General features: G+C 26.9%; 7 protein-coding genes across 8 annotated transcripts; 6 read left to right on the forward strand and 1 right to left on the reverse strand.

The window, feature by feature from the left end:
• Positions 1-1,304: 1,304 nt before the first annotated feature.
• VNE69_01322 (uncharacterized protein) lies at positions 1,305-2,993 on the forward strand (the record flags this gene model as incomplete). The annotated part of the gene is made up of 1 exon (XM_065472457.1): positions 1,305-2,993. One exon carries the CDS (start codon positions 1,305-1,307, stop codon positions 2,991-2,993), a length of 1,689 nt encoding a protein of 562 aa, XP_065328529.1.
• A 2,625-nt stretch (positions 2,994-5,618) lies between these two features.
• Positions 5,619-6,398, forward strand: VNE69_01323 (uncharacterized protein; the record flags this gene model as incomplete). Its single annotated transcript, XM_065472458.1, has 1 exon — positions 5,619-6,398. The coding sequence occupies one exon, from the start codon at positions 5,619-5,621 to the stop codon at positions 6,396-6,398; it is 780 nt and encodes a 259-aa protein (XP_065328530.1).
• Positions 6,399-7,098: 700 nt separating this feature from the next.
• Positions 7,099-7,776, forward strand: VNE69_01324 (ribosome biogenesis protein (KRR1); the record flags this gene model as incomplete). The annotated part of the gene is made up of 1 exon (XM_065472459.1): positions 7,099-7,776. One exon carries the CDS (start codon positions 7,099-7,101, stop codon positions 7,774-7,776), a length of 678 nt encoding a protein of 225 aa, XP_065328531.1.
• Positions 7,777-8,779: 1,003 nt separating this feature from the next.
• VNE69_01325 (uncharacterized protein) lies at positions 8,780-9,724 on the reverse strand (the record flags this gene model as incomplete). The annotated part of the gene is made up of 1 exon (XM_065472460.1): positions 8,780-9,724. The coding sequence occupies one exon, from the start codon at positions 9,722-9,724 to the stop codon at positions 8,780-8,782; it is 945 nt and encodes a 314-aa protein (XP_065328532.1).
• Positions 9,725-10,035: 311 nt separating this feature from the next.
• On the forward strand, positions 10,036-13,602 carry VNE69_01326 (DNA topoisomerase 2 (TOP2); the record flags this gene model as incomplete). Its single annotated transcript, XM_065472461.1, has 1 exon — positions 10,036-13,602. The coding sequence occupies one exon, from the start codon at positions 10,036-10,038 to the stop codon at positions 13,600-13,602; it is 3,567 nt and encodes a 1,188-aa protein (XP_065328533.1).
• Positions 13,603-13,819: 217 nt separating this feature from the next.
• Positions 13,820-15,046, forward strand: VNE69_01327 (uncharacterized protein; the record flags this gene model as incomplete). 2 transcript variants are annotated; one of them, XM_065472462.1, is made up of 1 exon in its annotated part: positions 13,820-15,046. In XM_065472462.1, the coding sequence occupies one exon, from the start codon at positions 13,820-13,822 to the stop codon at positions 15,044-15,046; it is 1,227 nt and encodes a 408-aa protein (XP_065328534.1). The 2 variants fall into 2 exon arrangements, with proteins under 2 accessions (XP_065328534.1, XP_065328535.1); XM_065472463.1 differs by having other exon boundaries at positions 14,774-15,046.
• An 851-nt stretch (positions 15,047-15,897) lies between these two features.
• Positions 15,898-16,659, forward strand: VNE69_01328 (uncharacterized protein; the record flags this gene model as incomplete). The annotated part of the gene is made up of 1 exon (XM_065472464.1): positions 15,898-16,659. The coding sequence occupies one exon, from the start codon at positions 15,898-15,900 to the stop codon at positions 16,657-16,659; it is 762 nt and encodes a 253-aa protein (XP_065328536.1).
• Between the last annotated feature and the right edge of the window lie 5 nt (positions 16,660-16,664).

The raw sequence follows: 16,664 nt of genomic DNA on the forward strand, positions 1-16,664 counted from the left end.
AAGCCAGAGAACAATAAGTAAAATCAGCAATTTTTCTGCTTAGCTGGTCAAGTAAGTTTCCTGAAATATTTTCAATCCGGCGTACTATTGTTCTTCTCGAAAGGCTTAGATTTTCAAAAATAAGTTTCTTTTCAGGACAACATATCTCCGACACTTGTACCATGCATTGTTTAACAAATTCTGCTTCTGAAAACGGCTTACAGAACTTAGCAATTTTGTGTGCGACAGCATAACTTGCTTTTGTAGTAGATTTTATAATATTAATTCGTTTGGTAAAAATTTTTTGTTGCTAATTCAAGTTATTTGTTAAGTTTTCAGCTATGTTTTAGTTCTTGTAAAGAAAGTGATGCATATTTTGGATGTTTTGTTGTAAAATGCCTGCTTAAATTGTATTCTTTGAAAACATCAATTGTTTCCTGACAAACTAAACAAATTGCTTTCTTATTAATGTTTGTAAAAAGATATTTTACCGTCCAATCTTCATTGAAGTTTCTGCATTCCAAATCAACTTTTCTTTTTTTAATTTCTCTCATTTTAAAAGGGCTATAAAAAAATAAGTTAAATAAAAACAATAAAAAAAACCAAAGTTTTAAAAATTTACTTACAAAAGTCCACTTTTTCAATTTTATATATGCAAACCAATGGTAGATTCGAACTAAAAAAGAGTATGCGATCAGAATAAAATAATAATTAACAATGCGGGTGTGCGTTCTGTCGTCCCCCAAACATTGAGAGGCCGAGAGGAGTGCAGCATATAACGTCCACACATGCATTTTAAACCTAGCGCGATCTACTTTATGTTCGATGAACCCCCCGCCATGAGAGCGATTGTCGCGAGCGACCCGCATCGTTCACACTAGTTAATCAGCCAAACGCTTATTTTATTTCGCCTATTATATATACAGTTCGTATACTAATAATGTTTATGTCAACAAAATCTCATAAAGAGTTTTAAAAAAATTGCGTTAGAATTTTTAAGCGGGCCGGATAAAATTAGCAAAAGGGCCGGATCCGGCCCGCGGGCCGGCTTTTGCCCACCTCTGGTATAGATCTATATTTATTAATATGAAAACATAAAAAACCATTGAACTAATGTGAGCATGTCACAAATATTAACTGTAAAATTTGTTTCTTTTTTTATAAAAAACTAGATATTTGATATAAACTAATAAAATGTATAAAATAAACTTTTTATTTAAGATGAATATTCATTACATTTTCTTTTTTTCCTATATGATATCATTGATAATAAAATATATTTATTTTACATAATTTCTATAAAAAAAAATTTGTTATACCCCATTATGAACATCAGCAAATTTTTATTTGCGATTGTATTTGTAGGAGCGAACCACAATTTGCTTGATGGTATTGTCAATGAAGTTATGTATAAAATTGAAGAAGGTGATTATATTTCATTAGATCTTAAAAAGGAGTACTCTAGCGTTAGCATATCTCCAGGGATTGTTGGACACATTGGTTATAGTATAAACGATATATATAATGATATTTATCCTTTTGAAAGAGACTTGCATGGACACGTATTTTGTGGAAAAAATTTACTTGAAACAATTAATGAATATAAGAGACAAATAGCTAAGAGCTATAGGTCTAAACTCACAGATTCAATTATTTTGATATACAATAGAAATGAATTAGAAAGGTATATTGATTGCGCTAAAACTTATACAATTAGAGATGTAATTAAAGCGTCTATAAAAATACATAAAGAAAGACACTCAAAAAAACAAATTCATTTTGAATATATATGTGAAAAAAAATCTTATTTAGCAGAAGCAATAAAAGAAATGGTGAGAATTCGGCATTTAACTAAACTTAATTCATGTATTCCTGACTCATACATCAAAATAGATAAAAATTTAGCAAATAATGATCATAGCATAAGATTTAGAATAAATATAGAAGATATTTATTATTTTTTCGAAATAAATATAAGGGAATTATCTAATACAATAATACCAATAACAATTGACAAGAATAAATTGGAAGATAAAGTATTTGCTAAATGTGTTTGTTTATTAGAAGATCGTAATAATAAGTTTCCGTTTATACATTCTAATAATGTAATAAGAAATTTGATAGACGAAAACTATAAATTAGAAAAGAATAATATAGACAAAAGATATATAGTAGATGAGAGCAAACGGGCGAAACTGGAGACAGAAAAAATCATCGACAAATTACATAAATATTTTATTGCCGACAAAAAGTACACAAATATAGATGATCAAGGTCGCAACGAAATTATGAATTTGTTAATTAAGATCTCTGCTCTATCCAAGATAGAATATTACGAATGTACCGAATTGTTTTATTTTTTATTAGAAAATAATAAGCAAACTGAATTTTTTATTAGACGAATATTAGAAAATGCAAATACAGGGTTGAATACATTGTTAACACATTTTTTGATTATTATAAGAATAATAGATAAAAATGAATTAAATATTATAATTGAAAAAGAAAAAAGTAATGCAAGTAAAAGAGAAGAAATCGTACAGAACATAATTAATTTATTGCACTGGCCAGGAGAAATAAGTTACCATTTTTTGAAAATTGTATTATTGATTTATGTAGAAGAATATATGAACGAAAATGACGTAAGTAAAAATGGATTTTTAAAAACTTTAGAAGACGTTAGTACCAATATTGGATATAATGGAAATACAAAAGAACATAATAAAAGTAGAGAAAAACAGGATGTCAATTTGCTTCAAGTATTGAATTTTATAATTTTGAAATTGAAAGAACATCATGAAAAATCCTTACAAAAAATATACGCAATTATATCATTACTTTCAGGTTCAACTAAAACCTTTTTGCTTAGCCATAAAACAGGCAAATTTGAAATGATTGAAAAGAATAAGATTTTTGAAGAGATTAAACTTCAAAATCTTAAGGTCGAAGAAGCTATTGACAACATTAGAAAAAAATTAACAGAAAAAGCTCAAGAAAAAAAAAATAAGAAATAAATAAAACATATAAATTGAAAAAAAAATCGAAGCAGATTTACTAATATTTATTACACTTTTCACATAAAAATAAATATTTGTAACACTTTTAATATAAAAATAAGTATTTGTAACTTCAAGAAAAAATATTTGAAATATGATGCAAAATAAACAATAAAAAAACTATGTTCAAAAAACAATAGACAGGTACAGTGCTTATCCGTGCTAATTCTGTTGTAATTTCATTTTTAGGTCGTTCAAAGTGAAAATATTGCTCAAGCTACAAGTAAATATAACTTGTGTTTTTTAATTTCTACTCGCTATATTATAAAATAGCTTTGGAGAAATGATTTATAGATGTTTATCTTTCTAAGGTATCATTCTTAAAATTTTTTTATAAAAGAACATAGAACTTATCAGTATAGACCTGTTAAATTAGAAGTTTTTTTGCTTATTTAGAATGTATAAGATCACAAATTTAATCTAAACTATTTTTCTTTTACATGTTTAAAAAATTTAAATTAGAATACTGTTAAGGAAATATCGGTCTATCTACGTTTAAGCTGTGAATGGACCATTAAAGCTTGTTTACTCGACCCTATGAAAGTTATAATTGGCTGTGTGTTTTACAAATAAATCTATACTGATGCTTAAAATGTGTGCATTTATTTTTATAATTATCTTTACGTTTTTTTTAACTTATGGCATACGCGAGCAAAAAAAAAAAATTTTTTAATGGATTTTAATTTCTATACCTTTTTTGTCACTAAGACAAATCTTTTCTAACACGTAAAAAAGCAATATTTTATAGTATGATCAACTACGTTAATTTTTTAAATATTCTAATCTTTAAACTTCGCAATTATACGATTACACCAATGAATTTTTAAACAAATTTATATATCTAGTTTATCTCCATTTCAGTTTTAGTATTTCATGCTTATCTGGTCGCAAGTTTATATATTTTGTATTTAAAAATGCAATATTAGATCATATCAAAAGTCTTGGAAGTATTGCTAATATAGTACGCATCATTCTGATAGATCCGTGTTTTTTTCTATTATGATAATTAACTACGCAAAGGTTTCCCCCAGCGGGGTGGTGGTCATATCTCGCAAAAAAGCACTAGCTAAAATATCGATTAATCTCGGTTATACATATAATTTATTATTCCAGAATGCTTTTTATCAAGCCAAAATTAATCCTACCACGTCTAAATTGAGACTCCAAAAAAAATTCAGAAGAAATAAACAAGATTATGAAACACGACTCATTTTTAGTTTAGTATACTGTAATCAACAATATAGATTGCGCACTACTACACGTCTAAATCCTCTACAAAAAATTTCTGCTTAAATCTTTAATCGTAAAACTTTATACGCAACAATTACCATTATTGCCAATCCATGAAATTCAATACAATTTCGTTTTTTATGTTCTATATATGCTCGATAACCCCGCTTTACGGTCCACATTAAACTATAATAAGCCTGCAATACCTTTTGAAAAATATAGATTAATATAAAATTTTAAGGTGTGTACTACAATAAGAAATGTATTCATGTGGATCACGTATATTAATCCAAATTGTTTATAATAATTATTTTACCTTTTTTTTAAATAGTTTATGTAATTGATATAAATTTTTATCACTAGGGTTAGTTTATTTGGCTCACAGTAAAATTTATATAAAAAATTATGTGCAAAATATTATGTATATTTTCATGTTTTTTATAACAGACATAACTATTGTAGTCTAAGAATGAATTTAGAGAGTAATCAGAGTAAAATTTTTAAGTTGCTTTATATCCATAATGGAGCGAAGGATAGTTATAATGTGGTTTATATCGTTATAGTGCCATGTTTGAATCGTTATAGTACAATGTTTGAATTTCTATATTCCCATATAATTTAAATTTTTTAAATAGATAAAAAGTAAATTGAATTAAAGTCTTCTCTCGCTCTTGTCTTTTCTAATCAGCCTATCATATTACTGTAAACCCCGGGACACTTGCTGTTATAATTTAATTCAAAACATTATCAAGACTTGCTTCAATTGGACTTTCTGCAAAATGAAATGATGAAAATCTTGCCTTGAGAATCGAAAAGACTTCTATGATGGGATTTAATTGTGGAAAATAAGAAGACAGAAATATTTTAGGCTGTTTAGAAAAGGCAAGAGCGGGAGAAGATTTATTTCAATATACTTTTTTTTTATTTTAAAAATTCAAACATGGCACTATACGTTTAACCCCCGTATATGTTGACAGTTTTTTATTGCAAAAAAGTATGGGAACGGATATATTGTTATAATATATTTTTCCTTGTGTTAAGATAATTGTAAGTTAAGGGTAAATTTATTAAATACTGTTGTACGTAAAACTGTCATTAGAAAACATGGGGTTATTTATTTACGGAATTTATAGTCCAAATGTCACATGTCAAATATCTTGTGTCGAATGTCATTTGATAAATAATTGGATGACATTTGACATGTTATACTTTCAACAAATGCATATTCTAAACAATTCTAAAAAAAATCGATAAAATTATAATTGTTATTTGTAATATTTAAACAAATAAGATGATATTCTTTTTATTATCTCGTACTTAGAAAGGGATAAAAATGTTTATTTTTTATTGCCCATGTCGACTAATAATCCCAATTCTCTACCTAAAATTGAGACTTCTAAAAACACACTTTCTTCAACTAAAAAAATCATTTCTTTATCAAAAATTGAATTTTATAATAATGACACATACTCATTAACAATATCTAAACTAGTCAAACTCCATAAACTTATAAGATCTTCATCAGATAAAGATCTCACCGAAGGTATCTTCAACAAAATTCTCGATATTTTTATTACCAAAAACAAGTATATAAAAAACTTTTGTATAAAGATTTTTAAAGATATTTATTATAAAATCCAAAATATCGATAACTTAAAAATAATCAGAATGTTTTATCAAAATGATCCTGAAATTACAAAATTAGTTTTAAAATTTATAAAAATTTTTTATAAATTTTTTATAGGCGACGAAATAATTTATTTTTATGTGAAAACTAGTAAAAACAAATATAAAAGAAAAGTACTTGAAAAATTAGAAAATAAAGAAGTTAAGGAAAAGAAGAAATATGGGGAATTGGAGAAAGCATTGAGATATTTGTATAAAGGGAAAAATGAGAAATGTATGGAAATGTTTAAAAAAATTCAGAATGAAAATATTGATAATAAATCAAAAATGATATTTTGTTTGTTTACAAACAAAATGACGCATAAAGAAAATCAGAAATTTATTTTTGAAGTTAAAGATACACGAATTTCAGAATCTTTGTATTGTAAAATTTATGGATTATTTGACAGTCTCTTGTATAAGAAGATTAAGAAGTGTTATAATCACAGTAAGAAATTTAGAAAATAAATTTAGTGTTTTGATTTAATATTTGTGAAATTGTTGTTTATTAGGTAGTAAATTGATTTTTCGCCGTTTTTATTAGATAGTGAATAATCTCAAGATATAAATTTTTGATCGAGCAAACTGTCATCCATCAATTCCATAAATAAGAAATAAAGCGCGAGATTTGATGTCAAAGTTTTCTTTATTTTATTTTGACATTTCAAATATAAAATTTTTAGAAAATAAATTTCGATAAAATGCTTTAATTCGTCAATAAAAACTTCTTTCCTTTTTTTCAATTTAATATATTTTTTATTTATATTTCCTCCTGTTTTTTACCCCATGAACAAACGCGAATTAAGAAAGTGCTTTTTTATTTCTTTATTGGTTACTTGCATCACTACACTTGATTTTTATTTACAAATAAATCTAGCGAAGAAAAGATACTCGGCGGAAGTAAATGAGAAGAACACATCATGATAATTAAGAAATTTGTCTCATAAACTTGTACACACACACATCTGCTTTGAGTTTAAACATGAAATATACAATTATGCTTTCTTTCATCTTTTTTATACAAAAATGGCATCTGCTAATTATGAAATTTGCTTTAATAATAAATGTTAAATTATTAATATTTGCTTTCTTCAAATAAATATGCTTTGTGCAAATGCTAATTTTAAAAATCTTTGTTTTTTTTAAATTTTTCATTTTTTTGTCCTGCATGAATGAAGTCAAATTCGACGAGAAAGATTTCAAAAATGAAATTTCAGAAACCAACAAATTACTAGTGTATTTCCCAAAATACAGGGAAAAATACATAGACCAAGTTTCCAAATACATAATCAAAGCACTAGAAAACAAGAAATTATCATGTGAAATAAATCTCAAAGAAAGAAGTCTAGAAATTTGCACTACTAAAAAGACAAGAGACCCTTTTATTTTTATAAAAGGCTGTGAATTTATAAGATTAATTTCTAAGAATTGTGACGTAGAAACAGCCAGTAAAGTTTTAGAAGATGATTTTGTAGGAGAAATTATTAATATAAGGAAATTAGTAAAAAGCGAGAGTGTTTTTGAAAGAAGAAGAGATCGACTTATTGGTAAAAATAGTCTGGTTTTAAAAGCTCTTAAGATGATTAGTAAATGTTATATTTTTATTACAGGGAAATATGTGTCAGTAGTTGGATCTTATGATGGACTTACTATTGTTAAACAAATAGTGACAGATTGTTTAGTGAATAATAAACACCCTGTTTATGAAATAAAGAAGATGATAATTAAAAATAATTTGGAAGAAGATAAGAATTTAGAGAATGAAGACTGGTCAAGACACATACCCGAATATAAAAAAAGGAGTCAAAAAAAGAAGACCAAGCAAAATGACACAGAAAAAAACTAGACCAAATAAATAAACAACTTAATTTTTAAAATATTCTTGAGTTTAGATTATTACAGTGGGATTTTAAACTTTTATAGTGCCATAACATCAAAATTAAAAAATCTTTTTTTGTCACTTACTATCTTGTTTTTGTCGTGTCTACAATTTCAATTAGGCTTAATTTAATTTGACAATCTGCAGAATAAAAATCATGACTTAAACTTTAGAATTATTTGACACGATTTTATTGTGTCAAATATGGAGGCAGAAATTTATAATTTAGGCCTAGTTATATAAATTTCTGTAAAATTTCTAGCGAAAGATGAAAACAAGCATTATAAGTTATAAGAACTATACCAGAATTATTCGTAAATAGAACAAGACAATTTCTCCCATAACTTCTCAGAGTTGTATCTCTTCGCTTTTAAACACGACTAATAAAGCACTTATTATAATTGCACACATACAGCTAATATTTTGGCCCCGATTTACTTGCACATTCTTACAGGCTTCAGTTTAATTTTCTAACTTTGTGTCGTATGAGCGTTGAATCCAGTTTAAATACCTACTAATTTCAAGGGTATAGATAGATTTATATTTATTTTGTCTACGTAATAAAGAGAAAACTCCTTATTATTTCGAAATTGAAGATATGGTCAAATTTACATTTGTATGTTGGAAATTTCTTAAAGAGTCAAAATGTTTGAATACAATTTTGTTTTTTACAACACGATCCGTTTTCGTAAGCATTTTGCTTTTACTTAACTGCTAAGTAGGCTCTTTATTTTGATTTTGTTGTTTTCGTGTAATAAATGCAACGGTTTTACAATGTAAATCATTTGTATCTAATGTATGTTATTTAGATACTACAACTCTATAACGATGTTTCTTAATTCAGTAGTTATGGGGTTCTTACCATAAAGGGCTTTAAAATTTAATATGCATTATTTTGATTTTTTCCTCACGAAATTTATGCTCAAATTTTTTTTATGCTTTCTTAAATTTATAAAATTTAATATATTGATTATATTTTATTAGATTCTTCATGATCTTGTAATTTATGATAATAAGAAATTGATTGATAAATTTCTATAAAGAATATGTGAATATATAAGAAATACATCATCTTAGAATATTCATCATAAAATCTTAACTTAATATTTCTATAAAAAACATAAAGAATATTAAAAATGTACGGGTACAGAAGAAACCTCGTCTCTAAAAATATTCTATTTTTATAATTCCTAATCTGAGCCACAGTCTCAAAATAAGAAATATCATTTAAAAGTGAATAAATTACAATAAAATCTTCATTAATTGGACTAATATAAAAAACAGAAAAAATCTTCAAAAATGAACTAATGCACACATTTCCAGTGGCCTTAATTTTAGTCAAAAATCTCAAACAGAAACTTTCTCTAGACTTAAAAATTAATAAAACAATATTCACAGAAATCTTTTTAGACAAATCGAAAATCATAACAAAATTCATAAAAATGAAAATTAATCTTTTGAAGCCTCTGTAATTTATGTGTAAAACTAAATTTAAAGAAGTAATAGTACAAAATAAACAGATTATATAATAAACAGTGTAACACCCTAGTGTCTTCTTCCTTGACTTGATATTCTCAATAATTCGGGAGTCTAAAGGCAAATTCAAATTGAAGAAATAAATGGGAATTAATAAGAAAATGAAGAATAAGTTAAAATACGAATTATAAAGAGTCAAAAAACAGACAAAAATGAGAAACTTCTTTCTGGACATAAAGAACATATAAATCATGAAAATTATAGAACTAGTACTTATAAATAAAATATAAATGATATCATTTATGATGTCATAAAAATTAATAGTCTTTAAGAGGCTTATACTAAGCCTCTTTTTATTATCTTTATAAAGATAATAACCAATAAAACTTTCTAAGACTAGAGAAGAAAGATCAAAAATCTGTAATAAACTTATTTTCATAAATAATCAAATCAAGGGTAAACAAAAAAACACATCAACATAATAAATTTTATGAGTAAACTAGATATGTAAACAAGATATTACATATGTAATGTTAGATAAACTAGATATTAGATATGTAATGTTAAACTAGATATTACATATGTAATGTTAGATAAACTAGATATTAGATATGTAATGTTAGAACATTAATTTATTAATTTTGATTTTTTATTACAAAGGTAAATTAATTTCATAAGAATTTGTTTGTTTAAAAGCATAAATATAAAATTTTCAGCATAAATAAATTTCGAAAATTATTTTTACCCTAAATGGTCAAAACAGTTGAAGAAACATATCAAAAGAAAACTCCACTAGAACACATTTTACTAAGACCAGACACTTATATTGGTTCAGTAGAAAAAGAAATCCAAAGCATGTACGTGTTTGATGAATCAACAAAAAAAATCATCAGTAAAAATATTAGTTTTGTCCCAGGATTATACAAAATATTTGATGAAATTTTAGTAAATGCTGCTGATAATAAAATTAGAGATCCAACAATGAAAACTATAAAAGTAGACATAAATCCCATAGAAAACACAATATCTGTTTTTAATGATGGGAAAGGTGTGCCAATTAGAATTCATTCTAAAGAGAAAGTTTATGTTCCTGAACTTATTTTTGGTCAACTTTTGACATCTTCAAATTATGACGATAAAGAAAAAAAAGTAACAGGAGGAAGAAATGGATATGGGGCGAAATTATGCAATATATTTTCTACTGAATTTATAGTAGAGACAGCTGATCAAGAAGTAGGAAAGATTTATAAGCAAGTTTATAAAAATAATATGTCAGTTACAGGGAAACCAGAAATTAAAGCGTATAATAAAAAGGCAGATTTTACAAGAATAACTTTTAAACCAGATTTGAATAGATTTAAAATGGACAATTTAGACGAAGACATTGTTTCTCTTCTTAAAAAAAGAGTCTACGATTTGTCAGGCATAGTCAAAAAAGTCAAAGTTTATTTAAATGACGAAAAATTAGAAATTAAAGATTTTGAAGATTATGTGAAATTGTATCTTGATGAAGATAGCAAGATAGTACATAGTAAAATTAATGATAGATGGGAATTGGCTTTCACTACAAGTGATGAACAATTTCAACAAGTCTCATTTGTAAATTCAATCTCGACGAGCAAAGGCGGGTCTCATGTAAACCACGTGGTCGAGCAAATTACTGAGCCAATTATTGAATTATTAAAAAAGAAGAATATCAAGAATGTGAAACCTTTCCAAGTGAAATCTTCTATGTTTTTATTTGTAAATTCTTTAATAGAAAATCCTGCTTTTGATTCGCAGACTAAAGAAAATTTGACACTGAGAGTTGGCGCATTTGGCAAGAAATGTGAGCCCCTTAAGGATTTTATAGAGAAAATTATTAAGAACACAGAAATAGTAACAAAAATAGAAAGATTTGTTAGAGCGAAAGAAGAAGCAGAATTAAAAAAGAAAGATGGTAAAAAGAAAAAGAGAGTCGCACTTGAAAAACTTGATGATGCAAAATGGGCTGGTACTGCCAAGTCTGACGAGTGCACTTTGTATTTGACAGAAGGAGAATCTGCCAAGACGATGGTCATGAGTGGCCGATCTTTAGTGGGCACTGAGAAATTGGGCGTTTTTCCTCTCAGAGGAAAGCCTTTAAATGTCCGAGAAGCGGCGAATGCTCAAATTATCAAAAATGAAGAAATTAATGCCATAAAACAGATCCTTGGCTTACAGCACAAGAAAGAGTACACAGACACTAAGAGTCTCAGATATGGTCATGTTATGATCATGGCAGATCAAGACCATGATGGGAGTCACATAAAAGGCTTATTGATAAATTTCTTCGACCACTCGTACCCTTCGCTTCTTAAGATTCCGGGATTTCTCCAAGAATTTATCACGCCGATCATCAAAGGGCGAAATAAAAGAGGAGACGTGGTTGATTTTTTCACTTTGAAAGAATATAATGAATTTAAAGATCTTCATTCAGATTACACTTACAAATATTACAAAGGTCTGGGTACTTCCACCCCAAAAGACGCCTTGGGTTATTTTTCAGATTTACCAAAACACATTAAAAATTTCGCGCCTGCTACAGACGAAGACAGGGAATTGATAGATTTGGCATTTAGTAAAAAGAAAGCGGACAATAGAAAGACTTGGTTACTCGGTCTAGAGCGGGATACATTTTTAGATCAAAGACCGAGTGTCATTTCTATATCTGATTTTATAAATAAGGAATTGATCTTATTTTCTATGGCTGATAATATTCGGTCTATTCCCAGTGTAATAGACGGATTTAAACCAGGACAGAGGAAAATTTTATTTACTTGTTTCAAGAGAAATGTGGTAAGTGAAGTCAAAGTTGTGGCTCTTACTGGTAATGTCATGTCTGATTCTGCTTATAATCACGGAGAAGCTTCTATAAATTCGACTATTATCGGATTAGCTCAAGATTTCGTAGGCTCAAATAATATAAATTTCTTAATTCCAGAAGGGCAATTTGGCTCGAGACTCAAAGGCGGGAAAGATCACGCGGCTTGTCGTTACATTTTCACATATTTGAATCCTCTGACCAGGCTGATTTTTCATAAATCTGATGACTTGATTTTGAAATATCTCGACGAAGAAAACAAGATCATCGAGCCCGAGTGGTATGTGCCAATAATCCCGACTGTCCTTGTAAATGGAGCAGACGGGATAGGCACTGGCTGGTCTACAAATATCCCAAATTTCAATCCTCTAGACATTCTCAATAATATCAGGAAACTTTTAAAAGATGAACCAATGGTAGAAATGATTCCTTATTATAAAAATTTCATAGGGTCAATTACGAAAATTTCCCCTGGAAAATATCAAGTAGATGGAAATTGGGATGACCAAAATGACGAATTTTTAATTACAGAACTTCCTATTGGAACTTGGACAGAAAATTATAAAATATTCTTAGAATCTCTAAGAGATTCTGACGCAATTGACGAATATGACGACTGTAACACAGACAAGACTATAAATATAAAAGTAAGATTTAATAAAAAACCAAAGAACATGAGATTATCAACAATAATAAGTACAAATAATATGATTTGTTTTGATCAAAACTCAAAGATAAAAAAATATGACACACCAGAAGAAATTATAAAAGAATTTTATTACGTCAGACTAACATTTTATTTAAAAAGAAAAGAGAAATTATTAGAAGTTTTGAAAGAAAACATGTTAAAAAATGAAAATAAAGTTAGATTTATTAGATTAGTAGTAAATGACGAATTAATAATTAATAAAAGAAAACGAGCAGAGATAAAAGAAAATTTAGAAAATTTGAATTTTTTACCATTTGATAATTTTAATTATCTTTTGTCTATGGAAATTTGTAGTTTAACAGAAGAAAGAATTGACAAATTAAATAAAGAATATTTAGAGAGTAAAAATGAATATGAGACATTATTAAAGAAAACTCCTAAAGATTTATGGAATGAAGATTTGGATAAATTTGAAGAAGCTTACAATTTGGCATTAGAAGAAGAAGAAGAAGAATATGAAAATTTAAGGAAAGGAACAAAGACGACAAAATTAAGAAAAAAGAAGAAAAGTAAAAATGTGAAGATTACTGAAAAGAAGACGACTACTACAAAAGTGACGAGTAGTAAAAAGACGATAAAAAGAAGTGTAGTGAATGAGAAGAGTGTAGCGACTAAAAAAGCGAAAATAAGTAAAGAGCCCAAAACCAAAGAGAAGAAAATTGTAGAGAAGAATATTTTAGAAATAAGTTCGCCAGTAAGGAAATCGATAATTTTAGAAGAGACTGATTCTACGGAAAAGCATTCTAATGTTTGGGACAAATATTAAAAGATTATTATTTTAAAAAATTTAGATTTTTAAATTTTATTTTAACTAGATTTTATTTATATTTATTATTGATTTTGTTTAAAATAAATGAATTTCATTTGAATTTGTTGATTCAAAAATTTATAAACTAAAATTCTCATGTAAATTTAAAGAAGTTGTTGATTTTAAATTTGCTCATGTAAATTTGAAGAAGTTTAATTTTTTTGGACCCCATTTTATGAATCAAAAATATTTCAAATATTTATATCACCACAGACACTTGGCCCCAAGGACAATCTCAAAGGGCATTTTAAAAACATTCAATAAAATTGACAAACATGACATTTTTACAAGATTCATATTTTTCATATATTTCAAAGACATAAATGACAAAATATTTTGCCCAGATTTATTCCTGAAATTATGCAAATCTGAAAAAATTATAAATTGCATAAAAGAAGATTTATTTCATAAATCTTCTTTTTCTTTCAATATGAAAGATCTGCCTACAAATTTCAAGCACAAATTTATTTCTAACTCTGATTTCTCCCAGGAAGAAGCTTTTCAAATATTCATTTTTCTTTTAAATATTGAGATTAGTATTCATAAATTATATTTATCAGATATTGACATGATATGTAAAATTATAAGTAACATGAATTTAGAGACTAAAACCAAGATATTAAATCTTAATTATAAGATTTCTCCACTTATTTGTCTTCTTCTTATGAATATTAAAGATGACTCATTTTTAAATTCATCTTACTTATCTTTTTATTATTTCTTAAATGCGCTTGACATGGATTTTAGAAATGCCTTGACATTTCTGAATAGTAAAAATTTGGAATATAAAAAAGTAGAGAAGATTTTATTATATTCGAAATATTCAGTGATCAACGAATATCACAAAATTTTTATAAATTTTTATCCTGAAATTATTTACAATTGTAAAATTAATTTACAAAGATTAGAATATTTGAATAATCCTCTGTGTATTCCTTTAGAATATTCTACATTAAAGAATTATCTCTTTTGTGTTCCTTACTTCTTGAAAATTATGAATTTGAAACTTAATGACCCGAATTTCGACATTTTAATCCGCGTAATTTATATTGAGAAAATATTCAAGATTGGATTGACAAAGAGATGGTGTAAATTGATACATTTATTGATATTAGATAATTGTAATATCTTGTATGTTTTATTAAAAAGGAAATTTGATATAAAAAATATCAAATTATTAATAAAATGTGTGCCGTCATTTCATTTGGCCTTTGATCACAGTGTGAAAATGTACAAAGAGACCAAAGACGAGTTTTATGAAATTCTTCTTAGCAGATTATTGAGAAAATATCCAATTAAGGAATATTTTAAGAAGATCTTGCCTTATAAAGAAATATTCCCGAGTGAATTTCAGAATAAATTCGAGAGATATTTAAATAATGAAGAATGTTTAGAACATTAATACGTCATTATATTGGCAGGGGAAGCCTTTTTATAAGTATGATCTATAAAATATCTCAAATTTGTCAGGAGCAGTGAATTGAGACTTTTTATACGCGGGCGACATAAAAACTTAGGCTGTTTTTGTAGAAACAAGAAGTATTCCTCAATTTGTAGCAGATTAAAAAGGCAAGACTGGACACGAAATTGAAAACATCATCGTGCTATTTCAGGGGCCTGTTACTATCTCCATATTTTACAAATAATAAGCAGCTTAAAATTCCATAACTGCCTAAAACTTATTTGTTCTTGAAAAGTAAATTTAAAATTTCATTGCTTAAAATTTCATATCTTTTAAATTAGATTGGCTCGGCTTTTCCCTGCTCAATAAATGACGCATTTTAGTGGCTTGATTTTTCTGGTCTTGAGGTGCGTTTCTAAACTAGGCTGAAACTTTCTGTGTCTGAAACACATGTTTCAAAAATAAACTCTACGAATTACCATAGATATGTTTCAGTATACCGATGATCCATCTTAAGAATATAAATAAATGCTATTCATATTTATTATGTATCAATATAATGCTTTTCTCTAATACACGTGTATTATTTAATTTAGAGTCATGATTTTTTTTCATTTATGCTTAAAAATAATTGGGCAATTTTTTATGCTTTGTAAATCGCAAGGTGAAAAATAAAAAAGTTGAAAATAAGCTCTTGATTGGATTTAAGATTCTGTGCCTTCCGGGCTTGTCAATTTCAAGAGGTCAAAAATATTCAAGAAATTTTCGATTTATCTCGTCTTGTTCTTTAAATAAATCTTACCTTATTTAAAGTTGTTTAGCTATGTTAATATTCTCATTTACCCCTCAATATGAAGTGCCTGGGGTATGTCCTTACGATAGATTTCCTTATTTTTATAAGTTACTGTCTCCCTTCCAAGAAATATCACAGCTTAGATGTCTGGGATATTCTCGAATATCTCGAAGTTTTCCCTTATAATTTCGCGGAATTAACTTTGTATCTTCTAGTGACACTGGGAGTTCTTCCTCTTGCTCTCTCCTGTATAATTTTAATTTCTCTCAAAATTTACACCCATGACTTTGTAAAACCAATACAAAGATCATTTCTAATTTCTTCTATTTATTATATTTCTAGTATTCTTTTTAACATGTTCTTGACCGACTTCTTTTTGTTGTCTACCAAACAAATCCCTGTAAACAATAGAAAATCTTACTATACTTCTTTGTATATTCAAAAAATCTTTAATAGATTTATAACACTAATTCTTAATGCTATAATTTACATTATCACTTTTCTAATATTAGAAATCCAAATAGCCTTCAGGCTTAATTCCATTTCTATGAGAAATTTCTACATCTTAAAAAAAAACAATGTCTGTCTTTCTATAATTTCTCTAGGTCTATTATATTATCTATATCTTCTTATAAAGTTTATAATCCCGATTTATAATTATTATAAATCTTTATATAAGATGTTTACTATCTTCAATATTTCATTTCTCTCTGTTCTCTTGACTAATTCTGCTTTTTATTTCGTATATTCTGAATATATCAATAATTACGTGTTAAGCCATTCAAGAATGTACAGAGATTTACATATGGAGAATTTGTAAAACAC

This window comes from Vairimorpha necatrix, chromosome 1 (genome assembly GCF_036630325.1).
Source record: "Vairimorpha necatrix chromosome 1, complete sequence".
NCBI classification, from domain to species: domain Eukaryota; kingdom Fungi; phylum Microsporidia; family Nosematidae; genus Vairimorpha; species Vairimorpha necatrix.